The sequence below is a fragment of the Haliaeetus albicilla genome, chromosome 10 (assembly GCF_947461875.1).
Source record: "Haliaeetus albicilla chromosome 10, bHalAlb1.1, whole genome shotgun sequence".
Taxonomy (NCBI): domain Eukaryota; kingdom Metazoa; phylum Chordata; class Aves; order Accipitriformes; family Accipitridae; genus Haliaeetus; species Haliaeetus albicilla.
In genome coordinates, this window is record NC_091492.1 from 64,929 (window position 1) to 79,661 (window position 14,733).

General features: G+C 48.1%; 2 protein-coding genes across 3 annotated transcripts in view; one reads left to right on the plus strand and one right to left on the minus strand.

Annotated features, from left to right (window-relative positions):
• Nucleotides 1-5,135: 5,135 nt before the first annotated feature.
• On the plus strand, nt 5,136-7,389 carry MARVELD3 (MARVEL domain containing 3). Of its 2 annotated transcripts, none has more exons than XM_069793157.1 (3): nt 5,136-5,529; nt 5,903-5,983; nt 6,194-7,389. In XM_069793157.1, exons 1-3 carry the CDS (start codon nt 5,163-5,165, stop codon nt 6,802-6,804), a joined length of 1,059 nt encoding a protein of 352 aa, XP_069649258.1. In that variant the 5' UTR covers nt 5,136-5,162; the 3' UTR covers nt 6,805-7,389. The 2 variants fall into 2 exon arrangements, with proteins under 2 accessions (XP_069649258.1, XP_069649259.1); XM_069793158.1 differs by having other exon boundaries at nt 5,322-5,529; nt 5,903-6,003.
• Nucleotides 7,390-8,404: 1,015 nt separating this feature from the next.
• PHLPP2 (PH domain and leucine rich repeat protein phosphatase 2) overlaps nt 8,405-14,733 on the minus strand; it is a 38,971-nt gene continuing 32,642 nt past the window's right edge. The window contains exon 19 of the mRNA XM_069793156.1: nt 8,405-13,561. Within this exon, the coding sequence (XP_069649257.1) occupies nt 12,422-13,561 (1,140 nt within the window). The 3' untranslated portion in view covers nt 8,405-12,421. The remainder of the gene's footprint in view (nt 13,562-14,733) is intronic.

Below are 14,733 nucleotides of genomic sequence, written 5' to 3' on the forward strand. Positions count from 1 at the left end.
CTTTTTAGTACTGCCTTGCTCTGATACCGGGATGGCCCAGAGTCCCGTTTCTCTGAACAGAGGCCAAGCCAGCAAGAGCAAGCAGTTCCCTCTTCCAGTACCAGCCACAGTTACAAAGCAGGACTGACAAATGGCTGCTTGAGTGGAGCACAGGCTCAGGCGTCACTGAACTGACAAACCTGTGTCTCTGTCACGCTGCAGGTAGGACATGCACCAGTAAAGTTTTGCCCATATGCCCTGCACCCCCATTCAGGGTGTGCTGCTACAGGGACAGACGTCCAACTGATACTCTGCACAAAAATCCACCAAGGTCAATAGCAAATAACTTTACTAGTTACTGCCTCACATTTTGCTTTTATTTTCAGCAGTTTCCGTCTGCTCCTTTCTGACACTGGTACAGCCCCAACCAGTTCAGGGCTGGTATCCACAAATATGCGTGTGACCTAATCCCTGTTTGGTCTCTGCATTTCCAGTTGAATCAGCTTTTAATAACCAAATATGTGATTTTTTTTCCCTTTTTCTTTTTTAATCAATTTATTGTTAATCTCTCATTTAGATGAGCAAACAGCCATGAAGCCTCCTTGGGTCTCATTAATTTTGTGACTGTTTATGGATTCCCACAGCATACTTATCTCTATAACACTGCAGCAGGTCTGAAATGCAAGGGACAAACCTTGTCTGTTACAGGTCAGGTCACATGGGCACTCTGAAAATGCACATCTTCACAGTTAAATCTGCCTGGTGGTGTGGACGGGACTGCTGTGCCAAACCTACATATATCTGTATGAGTCTCTGATGAAACTGCAATGATGGTTGTGCCTCCAGCAATCTTCATTGCCCAGCATTCACTTGAAATCGAGCATAGCACCTCTTATCTCTTTGCACAATCAGAGCAGAAAGCTCAAAAAAAAGCCCCCAGCTAGATTCTACAAAGCCGTGCAAACATTGTGTTTAAGAGCCAGGAAGATGACACAACCCACAGAAGAGGGACTCAAAGCCAGTAACCAAGTGACTCAAAAATATACAGTAGCTACTTTATCTATCTGCCTGTACTTAGGATCAATTTTGATTTGATCTCAGAAATGAAAACAGGAAAGACATTAAAAGGCAAATTGCAGAGTCTAGCTAGAGAAGCCTCATTCTGGAAAAGTAGCCTGTGTACAGCAAGCAGTTTGCGGGGTGCTCTTGCCAGCTATGTGAGCTGGGCTTTGGAAAGGGGAGCACTGGCACCTGGGGCCTGTCTGATCTCTGCACTTCTTTTGAAAGTGCAACAAGGTGGTTCACACCGTGCATGAATGCAGGGCGTTGCAGTAGGGACAGTGATACTCTGGTATCACTGAGGCTCCTGGTAGAGCTCTCTTCTGCAGGCCCTGGGCCAGGCTGAAAACAGCTGCTTTAATACACCTGCCTTAATGAGTCCTACCTCCTACAGTTGCAATTTCCCTCCGTCAGGGAAACTAGGGAATGTAAAAACCAAATGCTTTCATGACCATGGCATCCTGTGGGCCTCCCACAATCCCAGTGTCTGCAAATGCAGTGCTGCAACTTGATACCAGCTGTGCTGGGCAATCCAGATTGCTCTTCCCAGCCACGGACCGTTGCAGCACTGGGGAGGGGAAGGAGTCCAGCAGCTATCAGGGCCCTTGCACGCTCAGCCTGGGCACCAAGTCCCTTGTAGGCATGCTGAGAGACACAGAGTGCACTCCAGGTTCATGGAGAGTTGGAAGCACTGGTGAGCTACAGGCCCAACAGCCACAATGAAAGACTTGCAAGCCCTGTTACAGATGCTGAGAGGAATGCTCCACAAAGTGTGAGTGTTAGTGGCTCCTGGGTACAGGCACAGTGAAGAGAAACACCTTGTCCAGCCTTGTGTTTTGCTTACATCCAGGTAAACATTATGTAAGTGTATACCCTGTGTTTGAGTTAGGACTTCAGAGACTTGAGCTTTTGCACGCTTTGTTGTGGCAGCTGCCCCCTTGATGGCCTTGAAGCCACAGGGACAGTGACCAGCCAATGGGGATGGGATGGAAAGGGGCACAGTGGCTTTGTGGGGCAAGGCAACACCATGAGCTTGCAGTGCGTGGGGTGGGCAGCACCAGGCACCCCCTTCTCTCAGAGCACAGACAAACCAGCCCCACTCATGACTGAATTTGAACCCCTGTGATGGAAAGCCACCATCTGCCCAACCAATCTGCTCCAGCAGCAGCTGCTCCTCTCCTTACAAAGTGGTGGACTCCGTGTCTGTGGAATAAGTATTGTGTTCTTTTGGGAGTGCCTAAATCATATCCTTTTTGCTTCAAGCTAAGCTCGCTGCTTGCTGACCAAGCCAACAGCAGATAGGGAGAACAAAATATTCCCCTCCTCTTGACAGCAGTTTTTTTACAAGTTTGCAAGTTGTTAAGAGATCTCCCTATTAACAAGCGTGCAAGTTGTTAACAGACACCTGTTGTGTCAAATGAGAAGACTGAGATCAATCTTTTTCTCACAGGTTGTATTTCTAGAGCTTTCTTTTGTTTTCCTCTGGATCCCCTCCAGCTGATGTACTTGTCTCTGGAAACACAGTGTGCAAGACTGAAGGCCTAACCAGTGCTGAAGCACGGGGCAGAAGAATTTCTTCACGTGTCCTACATGTGACATTCCTGTTTATACACCCTAGCAATGTTAGTTTTTTTCGCAACAGGATGACATTGTGGACTTGAGTTCAGTTTATCATTCACAATAACCTCCAGTTCTTTTCTGCAGCACTGCTGCATCATCATCATGCTGCGCTCATTGTTCCCGTGACTATTTATTTATGTGGGACAGTCAATAAATTTGGCTGTAGTGTTCAGCAGTGATTGTGCTGCAGCTCCCAGCTGCCTCACACTGGAGGAATATGAGGCAGTTCATGACTTGCTCCTTCCACTTCGCCCTCCAAGTTCCCAGGGAGGGCACTGAACCAGGTCAGAGCTCTTGGCCCATGGCAAGCCAGGCCAGGCCCTTCCCTCCCCTTAGTGCAGCAATGACATCAGGAGCAGCCAGAAACATAAGAGCCAAAAATAAAAACAATTAAAGAGAAGCCAAAGCAGAGGTGAAGATTAATATCGGTGTCCTCAGCTTCCTGTTGCTGTCTTCTGCTGACTGCTACTTGTGGCAGTGAGAATAGGAATCAAGAAGATGACGCTGACCAAGCCTAGCTGTGGTACTTTGAGCAGGAGTGATGCAAAGCATTTTTTTAACAATTCTCGATATAGCAACAGAAATGGAGTAAGATCAACTCAGTTCTACAATGACCTGAAGTTTGTACCTCACTTGTTGGCAGCAAACACTCTAGTAAAACACTGAATGCATCACCAAATCAACAGAGCAGTGCTTCCCAGCTCTCTCTTTGAACAAGTAATTCCAGCACATCACAAATTCCAAAGAAAGCTTCAGGTCAGGTTGTTGGATGACCAGCAGCAACACTCTGTGTAAGAAACACTTATTTAATCCCTTCTTGTGACCCACAGTTATTCAGCTTAGTTGTTCGTGTCCCTCTCATGGCAGTTAGAAGCTCTGCTACGCAAAATGGCACTGCCCGTGATCCTAGAAGTATACAAAGGGTTGCTAGAGCTTTTGAGCTCATCCTATGCGTGGCAGCAAGGAGGCCTGGGTTCCGACACATGAACATGAGTGATGCAACGTATGTACACCAAAAGGTGCATGCAACAGCCTCACTGCTGAGCATCTGCACTTTCTCCAGAGCCCTCATCCTAAGCTCCCTATGGTGTCCTCATTTCCTATGTCATCATCATCATCCAGCACCTGTCCCCTCTGAACTGGGTGTTGAACAAAGAATTCTTTTGTTTTGCTTCTCTTTCCCAAACTAAGTAAATTTTAAGATGAGTTTTCAGATCTCCTGTCCTTCATAGAGTCAGGCAAAATGTTGAGGAGAGTGTTTTCCTACAGTGCTGAGGTGCAGAAGTCCTGCAGTTTATAGGCTTTTCATGGTATCAATCTGTTAGGGTTGTTGCTGTTGTTGCTCGTGCAAGGACAGAAAGGTGAAGAAATTGTTCTGTTGCTGCCAATCTTACAGATGGAGGAAATGTGTTTCTGCATCTTAGTGACAAATTTGGACCTCTTGGGGCACATATTCAGACAATGTCTGAGACCTCATGGTGTAACCCTGTTTCCCTAAAAGTCTGTTTTCCTGAAATGCAACTAAAGTATTTCTCTGCAATGCTAAATCTTTTCCAGGCAGCATTTGGTCAAACTCCTGGATAAAAGCATTCACTCTGGCTGTGGAGTTTTCTACTCTTCCCTCTGTGTTTCTGAATTGTTCGGTGTTTATTTTTTTCCCATGACACACAGCCTTTCCTGAAGCAGCTCTGCCCTTACCAGCCCTGGGAAATGCTTCTTACATTTGTGCATGGGTGAGATCTTAGGCGCTTGCCTTCACTCCAGCAACCACGAATAAACAAAGGAACAATTCATTGCCTCCTTTGCTGGAAGGTGATGGTTGTGCTCAGCAGCCTCCTGGGATGGGATGGCAGCCAGTCCCACTGGGCAGCAGGACATTATTGTACATGGAAATGGGGCAGCTGATAAAAAGGTCACATCATATTGTCTGAAGTGGCCTCCAGCAAACAGACACAGAAGAGGTCTATTTGATTCTGTATGGATAAATATAAGGTAACGCATCTAAAGAAAACTACCTGAACGTGACCTGCAGAGTGCTGAACTGGAACCTGGCAGTCGCACTGCAGGACAGATCCCAAGGTGTTGATGACGGTCCTCTGGAGACACAGGCTCCGCATGCGTGGGCAGCTGGAGAAGAAACAAAACGCAATGTGTTGCCAGGAGAAGCAGAGGACAAGGCAGAGGCAGTCATTCTGCTGTGATACAAACCCCTGGTGCACTCGTGTCTCGAGTGCTGCATAGAGTCTAGTCACCACATCACACGATGGATTTAGGGGAGTTAGGGAAGGTCCAGAGAAGGGCAGCTGATACAACAAAGGGAATGGTGCCACTACTGTGTCAGGAGAGACTGAAAAGGCTGGGACTTGGGTTTGAGAAGGGAACAGAGGGACAGGAGGAGCTGAATGCAGAACACTTTCACCAAAACCCACAGCACAGGAAAAAGCGGCTCTTGGGAAGACTAGTCGGTGCTCCGTGTCCAGTCGGTGCAAACAAGCACTTGCTGTATGGCAGCTGGGGAACTCCCGCACCCTGTCGCCACCAGGCGTCGTGGGCCGAAGGGAGCGGCCCGCCACCTGCCCTCCGAACACCTCCCTCGGGCGGGGCAGGGCCCGGCCACGGCCGGCGCCGTTCACCGCCCTTGGGAGGAGCCCGCCAGGGCTGAGGCGAGCCCCGGGCGGAGGGGACGGAGGTCGCACCAGCCCGCGGTGCGACCGCACGCCGCGCCGGCACTAGCTCCGCGTCGAACGCCCCGCGGCCCGGCCCGGCCCGGCCTTCCGCCCCCACCGCCGGCGGAGCGCGGCCACGCCGGGCCATGGCGGAGCGGAGCAGCCCCCGCGCCCCGCGGACGGGACGCACCGGGGCGGTCGGGCGGTGAGGGGTGGGGCGGGCAGGCGGCCGTGAGGGGCCTTGGCTGTGGTCGGGCGGGACGGGGCTCGGCGGGGCGGGCAGGCGGCCGTGAGGGGCCCGGGCGGTCGGGCGGGACGGGGCGGGCTAGGCGGCCGTGAGGGGCCCGGGCGGTCGGGCGGGACGGGGCGGGCTAGGCGGCCGTGAGGGGCCCGGGCGGTCGGGCGGGACGGGGCGGGCTAGGCGGCTGTGAGGGGCCCGGGCGGTCGGGCGGGACGGGGCTCGGCGGGGCGGGCAGGCGGCCGTAAGGGGCCCGGGCACCGGACGGGACAGGGCGGGCAGGCGGCCGTGAGGAGCTCTGGCGGGTCGCTGCTATATCCCCGCCGCCGTCTCCCTGCAGCGCCGTGCCCGGAGCGGGGCCGGAGGGGCCGCCGAGAAGCCGCGCCGCCGCGCCGGGGCTGTTGGAGTGCCGTCGCTGCCGGTACCTGCGCACGGCCAGGGGTGAGCGGGGCGGGAGGGGGCTGCGGGGCCGCCGCCGTGGCTCGGGAGCCGCTTCCTTCGTCCCGCTGGAGCAGACTGCCCGGCGCGGCTTCCCGTCCCGGGGAGCGGCCCCTTCCTGGCCGCCGGAGCCGCTCGGGCTCGATGGCCCTCCGCTCCGGCCGCAGACCCACCTTCGCCCTTCCCCTTGCAGCCTGCTGCCAGATGGTGGGAGCGCTACTCGCCGCGCTGATCCTGGTCTGCAGCTCCGTCTCCTACGGCTCCTCGGGAGGCTACACGGGCCTTCCCAGCCTGGGGGGCATTTACTACTACCAGTACGGCGGGGCTTACAGTGGCTTTAGCGGAGCAGACGGGGAGAAAGCCCAGCAGCTTGACCAGCGTTTCTACCTACTAAAGCTGCCAATTGCGAGGGCAGCAATGGCCGTGGGAGGGTGTCTCCTGGTCTTGTCTTGCGTTCTTATTGTGGTTGGTGTTCTACGGTTACCATGGCATTTCCCAGCATGGCTCCTACTTGAATGTGTCCTGGACACAGTGATTGCAATTGGCATGGTGCCTGCTCTGTACTATTTCTTCCATTTTCTGCTGGAGGCTTATAATTCATCAGTGTGCAAAGAGAGAGAGCAGCTTTATCAAAGCAAAGGCTATCAGGGCTTCAGCTGCAGCCTGCATGGGGCGGAGATTGCTGCTGGCCTCTCGGGCTGCGCAGCTGTCATGGCATACCTGCTTAGCGCAGGCCTAGCTGCCAGAGGGTACAGAACAGTTCACAGACTGAAACAGAAGCCAGTACAATTACATGCGCATTAGAATGATTCCTCTGCTCTGGTAATGGTCATGATTTTTACCAGCCTCCTTACTGAGACAAAGCAGTATGCTTTTCCTTGTTTCTGGACGGTGCATCCGTAATGCTGTAGCAGAATGCACGCTGAGACAGTATAGCTCTAAATACAGCAGAGTCAAGCTGTTCCTAACCTTAATTTGCATTATCGAATTATTAGTGGACACAAAGTTAGTCCGATGGCTTGTCTTCATCTGGTGGCTGTCTCTTAGTAGAGAATGACTGTCCTTGTGTTGTTGACTAGCAAGCTGCCTGTTTCACAGGTAGCCTTTCCCTCCCCTCCATCAGGTGTCTTGTTCTCCTCCAGTGAGGTCTTGGTATGAGTACTGCTACAACATATTTCTGCTGACAGCTTTCTGTAGCTGAAACTGTCTCTACAAAGGGCATGTGACTGTTCACCAAGAACAGAACTCTTAAAAATGAGTGACTGAGGCTCATGGCTCTGGCAGCTAATTATTGCTTTCTTGTAGGTCTCTTGGAACTAACAGGGCAGTTTGAACATGATGTTTATAGAGCCATCAGAGAATCCTGAAATAAACTTGCAAAATGGTGAATACACTCAGCCTAATTTGCAACACTGCATTTTCAGACTCTCCTGGAGAGGGCACATTTTTGTATGAAATGGTCTTTTATATAACTTGTATAAAACAGTTTTGCTTAAAAAGATGCCCTGATTTGGGATAATCAGACAAAAGCTTTAAGAGCTGAAACAGGTGGTTTAAGATAAAAGTGTATTGTTTTCAAAATACATTTTTAATGTACAAGTTGGGGAACTGAGATGCTGCTCTTGTATTATTTATTAAAAAAAGGTGAAATTTACTTAAAAAAAAAAACTTTTGTAAGAAATTTAACAGGGAAAAGAAACATAGCAGTAGATTCACAAAATCATGCCTCAGAATGAAGTGTCACTTCACAGCAGTGCCCACTATGTGCACTGTCCATGCGAAGATGGAACCACCACTGGTCTCACAGACCAGTTCTGCCCATGTTAAAAAAACCCAAAAACCCAAACACCAAACTAAACATACCAGAAATGTGGTTTGTCTTGGATGTATCTCCAGTTTCACTGGTACCAGTGACTAAATCTTCACAATTGCCGAAACCATGGAACACTGTTGGAACTAGAGATATGAAAGTAAAACAAATGCAAAATAGGAACACACCAGGTACTCTGGGGTTTGTTTGGTTTCTCTTCCCTTTTAGTAGCTAGATGGATTGAGTGTCTCAGTGCAGGGATTTATGTGGACAGTCCACTGTGGTCCTCTTTCTTTTAATGATTCTGTATTTCCTGCTTGCTACAGCTACTTTTAGAGAGCTGTACAGTACTATTTAGAGCAAGTTCACAGGATTCCTCTGGTAGGATACAGAAAACTGCCTAATAATTGGTATTATGAATTTCACCCTCACAGTGTTCTGCAAGTAGCTTTTGTATGGAAGGCTGATGAGTGAAGTAGCACACAGAGCTCAGTAAAAGACAACATAGAGCACAGCTGCTGCTAGCCACAGCTATGTTTGACTGGGATATTGCACAAATCCCCTCCAGCGCAGTAACGGAATCAGAATATATAGTTAGATGAAAGTAAAAATCTTTATTGCTAAGTCAGCTGAAAAGTTGATGCAAAAATATTCTTCCTTCCTGGACTGCTCTATACATCTGAACAAAGAATCAATGGAATAGTGTTCTCCAGTAATCTTATGTTATTTGCCTCTCCAAAGCAATACAAACACAGGCCGCAGTGCTGAAGGTACATTAATTGGACAGCCTACTCCCATACACAATAAAAATGGATTATTATAGGTGCATGCTAGAGTGGGATACAGAAAATATTATTCTTTTTAAAACAAAAAACATGAAAAATGATTATTTAATAAACAGTGCGCTGCAGTATTTCTTTAACATGCACTGGGTCATTTGAGTCAAGTTAAAAAAAAGGCAACATTTTAAAATGTGAAAAGAGAGGAAAAAAATACACTTGAGTCTTCAGACAGCAACGGAACAGCAGACAATGACTGCACAAAACCAAAGAGGTGAACCTACTGCCTAAATAAGGCCTTTGGCAAGTGACACAAAAGCCATCACCATCGGGAAGGAGTGCAGAAACTCCTGAAGTCCAAGGGCCTTAGGTGTGGCTGAATGTCCTGTGTACTAGCAGAAGGATTTGGGGCCTCACAGCAGCCTGTCGCCTGAGAAAGGGAAATACTTGCTCCTCCTTGGAACAGGATTTTACCCTCCCATCTAGTTGAGGATTGTGATGAGGTCCCAGCAATCTGTGGTGCTGCCTCTACCAGGCCTGTTCCTGGTGCTGGGAGCAACCCAGAGGCTATCCCTTATCCTTAATACTTGGGCCCCACTACTTGTCACTGAATATAACCTTTATGGGTTCCTTTTTGGAAGCTTTCTGGACTGGAGAGGGCAGACAGGTCACCACCTTTAGTGTACCTGTTCTCAGTGAGCATGCTCATCAGCAGAGCTAGAATTACTGAAGAGATGGACAAACCAACTCACCAGCCTAACTTGATTGTGGCTGCATGGAGCACTGCAAGCCCGGCATTGCTCAGCAGGGACAAGAGAGCCTGATGACCCCAAGATGAGAAACTCTCTCTAACAGCAAGTCTGTTAACCAGTGGGACGTTCTTAGTGATGTGGCTCTGTGGAGATGATGTATCTGTGCAAGAACCACATATAAAAATCAGGGAAGAGACTGGAGAACAGGAAGAGAACTGCAAAAATGCTTTCTATCTTCTCTATGAGTCCTTCGCTAGACTTGCCTGTTCATACATGTTCCAGTGCTCCTAGGGAGCCTGAAATCTAAGGTGGTATTAATAAGTAAGGTGAGGAAGACAAAGAAGCAGCTTGCTGCCTCTGGGGAAGCAGGAAAACAAAAGGTGGTGGTGGAGGGAAGCACTCAGGCTATGCTGCCCAGAGTAAGACAAACAGTTGATAATACCAGCTTAAGCAGAGAAAGCCATGACTCTACCTACTGTAAGAAAACAAGTCATGTTCTGCCATGACAATTCACACCCATAGAAAATAGGAGCTGGCTGTATTAAACTCCCTTTCCGCTTCAAAACCAGAAACAGCACTGGAGAAAAAAATAAAAAGGCTAAGTAGGAATTCCTTGCATGCCATTCTGTCACTACAGCGAAGAGGAGCAGCTCAGGAATCTGCATGCTCCCTTTCACAGCTTTATTTTACTTAGTCCTTCCCCACTGAGCTAGGTAGAGCCATTCATGACTAAATCCTTGTGGCAATGCCCAACTCTCCATGCAATGCTACTGGTTCAGACTGGCAAAGACACACTGGATTTTCCACGTAAGTGCAAGAAATAGAGACCTGATTTGCATTAATATCTGCCACTCTCCTAGTGCAAGGTTTGTCACAGTCTTACTCAGAAAGAAGAGTGTATTTCTGCATCATTCCCATACTGAACAGAGGCTGCTTTGCAGTCCTGTCAGGTATCTGAAAGTGTTGGGCTGGGCACAGATAATTGCTAAATCACCAGTGACAGAATTAAAAGTTACAGTCAAATACATTGGGATGAGCCTTTTCTGCGTACTCATATGAAGAGAACATGAAAGAAGTTTGGGGTTTAGTTTTTGAATCTTTTCTGCTGTTGTTTCTCTGCCTAAGGGATTCAAATGCTGCTGTTTCTGTGATTCTAAGAATTACCTTTTCTCTCCATTTCCAAATGAAACAGGCATTTAAACAGCCAAAATTTGTGAGAGTTTAAACTTTTTCCAAAGTTGGGTTGTTTCATGATTACATTGTAACTAGCACAAGGTATATCCTAAAATGTTGCTCTCTCATGCATGGTAAAAATAAATTTTTTTCCTAGTGAGAAGAAATTGAAGGTGCTTTGAAATCTCAGTAAAACTCCATTAGATTTTGTCAAAAGATCTATATTGACAGAATCCCACAAGTAGTCTGCAAAGTATTTCCTTCTGAGCAAGGCCTGAATTTGATCAAAAAATATACAACTCAAGCCCCTCAGAACTCTTGAGAAGAAACTTTCAAGTTTTCCTCATTAATACAATTAATAAAGAAGAAAAGGCACTAGCCCACATTACAGTCAGGATTATTGCACCACTGACACAACCAGGGCAGCTGCTATCCAGCTTTCTGCCAGCTAAGGAAGACAGATCTGCATGCTACAGGGGCAGTGGTCTTTTCACAACCCTTACACAAGATGATGACATAGGCAGCCAACTTACCCCCTGCACCAAAAATCCTAATGGAAACACAATGCATCTGCTGAGTGCAGACTGGCCAGTTCACCATTAGTGGGACTGTTTTAAACATCTTTCCCAGCGCTGATAAAGATACTAAGGTGAACAGTTCTACTTTTCCTTTTGCATTGAAAACTAAGCAGAAACAAGCATGCTTTCACCTTGTTTGTGGCCAAATTGGGCATGTACCATGAAATGCAGTTTGCTGTGGATTTGGAGTATGACTCCTGTTTTCAGACGCAAGCAAAGATGCTGTAGCTGACAGTGTAGGGGTTTATGTTGGTGTAACAGAGCACTGAACGCTTCCCCAGCATATGAAGGGCAGCCCCACTGCTCACTAGCCTTAGAGCAGCATACCACTGCTTACCACTTGGTTTCCCCTTAGACCGAGTACCTCACTGAAACAAGCACGAGCTCCTGGTTTCATCCCATGTCTTCGGTATACAGGAAGCCTCTACTGTGAAGCATCCATGATGGAGGTGGCCAAATTGCTGCTTAGCTGGGTCTGTGCTCTGCAGCTAGAAGCACTAGCTCTACACATTACCTTAATCAATCAGTCCAGAGCTGATCTTTCCTATGCTCCACATGAAATGCATCAGTAGGCACCTCCTTACCACTCAGCTGTGTATCTTCTCATCCTGCATGGGCTGATCCCATCATAACCCTCACTCTACCCTGCACCAGTGCTCATCAGAACACTGGTACCCTGAGTCCTCCACTGCCCTAACAATATCCATTGTGAAAAGGCCCCACCACACTTGCTGTGGAGCGCTCTCTCCCCTAACCCTAAATAATAAAGTGCTGGGCTGAAGGGGAACAGAACAGCTTAAGTGCAATCAATAAAAGTGCTTGCAATTAATGTAGGAAACCATTCTTGGGTCAGCTTCATTGCAACTGGCTGTATTCTTTCAAGGAATAACAAAGTCAGGTGCTGGGGGCAGGGGGGCTGCATCAGAAGCATTCACAGGACTCCAAACACTGAACACTGCCCCCTCAGCAGCCTCCTCACCCCACACACACATATGCCAGGCCCTTTCCTGCAAAGCTGGCAGAACCTCAGGGTTCAAGGAGTTACAGGCAGGTATCGGAACACCTGCCTTCTTCCTAGTGCTTGCACAATTTCCAGACAGTCCCTAACACAAAGCTCAGCTGCTGGTCTGAGTGCTCATAGAACAACTGAGACTCTGCAGTGAAAAGTGGACAGCCCAGACCTTAGCACTCCCAATTCTTCCTTGACTCCACTAAGGAAGCAGCAGATGCCTGTACTCCTTGCAGATCCCAGCTCCCCTTGGAGGGCAAGACAGCCCTTATGGGACAGAGCTTCCTGGGACAGACAGTGTGGGAGTAGTACTTGTCGGGTTACAAAGCTGTGTCAAACTCCTCTGGCAGAGTCACTGCATGTTCCTCTTTCTGCTCCTGATCTGCTCCGTTCTCCTGGTGCTGCTTCATTTGTTCTTTCACTTCCTCCTCCAGATCAGGTGGCACCACAAATTGATCTTCTGGCTCCATCTGGGATGGAGCAGCAAAATAGCCTGTCTTTTTCTTAGGTGCCTCTGTGGCTACTTCAATGAGGTTGAGGCTCTCCTCCAAGGGCACTATGGAGCCATTGGACAGCTTCTTTCCATAGAGACAGCATGTGGAAAGAGATTTTTGCAGTTCACACTTTTCCTTGACCCCTCTCTGCACAGTGTTGCTGTTTACACTATTCTGTCTCCGAATGATAAGGACAAGCCCAGAGTCATCTTCTGGCCCCGGAGCAGAGGAGCTGTACTCTGCAGCAGGTGGTTCAAACTCCAGGCCCTTTCCTTTACAGCAGTGGATGTCCACTTCTACCTCCACTTTACTGCCATTTGTCATCACACCTTCCACAGGCTGCTCATCATCGCTGTCCAGACCATTGTCAGACTGGTTGCTAGAGAAGGTGGCACTGGAAGGTTGGCGCTGGAAGATGCTTGAGGGGGGCACAGGATGTAGGCTGCAACGTCGCTCTTGTCGTGGTAGCAAACTGGCATCAAGACCAACAGCATTGTGTTCATCTGAAGCAGTAGAGCCCACCTCACTGCTAACCTCAGAAGCAGACAGTTCACTGCTGAACTCTGAAGCAATTCCACTGCTAGATGAAGGTGTTGCTGGCTTGGTGGTGACAGAACTAAATCCCCCAGGACCCGGCAGAGTGAGGCCATGCATCTCACATGTGCAGCTGTCCTCACTGATGTTCAGATACACCACCATTGCACCTACATTGTCTTGGCAACCATAGCTTTGGGCTAAAGTGCAGAGTTTCTTTGCAGCAGCTAGTGGGTCATGTAGGTGGCGCACGGCTGAGACAGCCTCTGTGTAAGAAAGGTGTTCCCAGAGAGCTTTGTTCCCTAGAAGTAGCAGCTCATCTTGTACAGTCAGTGGAATGGAATTGACATGTGGTTTGGGCAGGATCCAAGGATGCAAGTATGTGCAGCCCAGCATTCGAGTACAGCAAGTCACACCATTGACCTTATTGTCCTGCAGACAAGAGAAATAAGGCAGTAGCATTAGATCTGCTATTAGATCATTTGGAGAGCAGTCTTTCCCCTGCCCATGTACTGGTTTGGAGCCTTGAGAAATGCCAGTACACAGCTACAGTATAGGAGAAAGGGATCTAGGTCCAGGTACCACAGCACAGATGTTCACTGTACCTGATCATCAGGTACAGTAATCGCCCATCACCCATGCAGGCACACTTTTATCCCACAAGACTTTTAGTCACATTCTGAAGAATTGTAGCAAGCTACTCTGAAATAGGCAGCTAGACTACCTGTAGCACATTGATTAAGGAATCTTACTCATGAGTCTTAAATGAAACTTATTTTTTCAGTATGAGCGAGATAGTGACTTTTTACTTTCTCATTGCAAGACAGATTATCCAGACATTAAATAATTTCTGTGTATTTTCTGAACTATTTCCCTCTTTATTAACATATAGCTGCATTCTGAAGTGTGGACACTACATCCTGAGGAAGAAAAGAACAAGTAAGTACCTCACACTACTGCTGTAACCTGGAGGTATTGCCTCCTTCCTGTTCCTGCTAGATAGTCCCCTGGCCAGCCTGGCACTAGTCTCCTGGATAGGAAATTGCCCACAGCCCTCAGTCCCTTTTCCAAGTCAGTGCATACAGAGTACACGGCTTCCCCAGTGTTTTGAATTTAACTTCAGTTCTCTTAATTTCTGTATCCTCTGGGTGTTAAATGTTGCTGCTGCTGCGTATTAAAAACCAGCAGAGGACACAGGCAAGGAAGTCTCCTTAGACAATGATATCACTTTTATCTTTCAGAATCCATTCATCAGCCAGTTTTTAAACCATTTAATGTGCTACATTGATTCCACAGTTATTTTTAGTCAGAGTGCTATGGAATATAGCACATTAACAGATTATCCATCAGAAACACTTCTACCAAACACCCTGATACTTTTTAAAAAGACCCACTGAGCATAAAACTAGTATGACTGGCACTGATTTCTTAGATCTTCACTGCCAACATTATTTTCCAGTTCTTTGGAACTTCCCTGTTACTTCCAAGTTTTTAGAAAGTTAACTTTTACAGAGTTCTCCAGAAATCATTTAAATACTTTTGCAGAAAACTAATGGACATTTCTGTCTTTTTTTGTGTTAAAATTTTTACCTGCAATATACTTT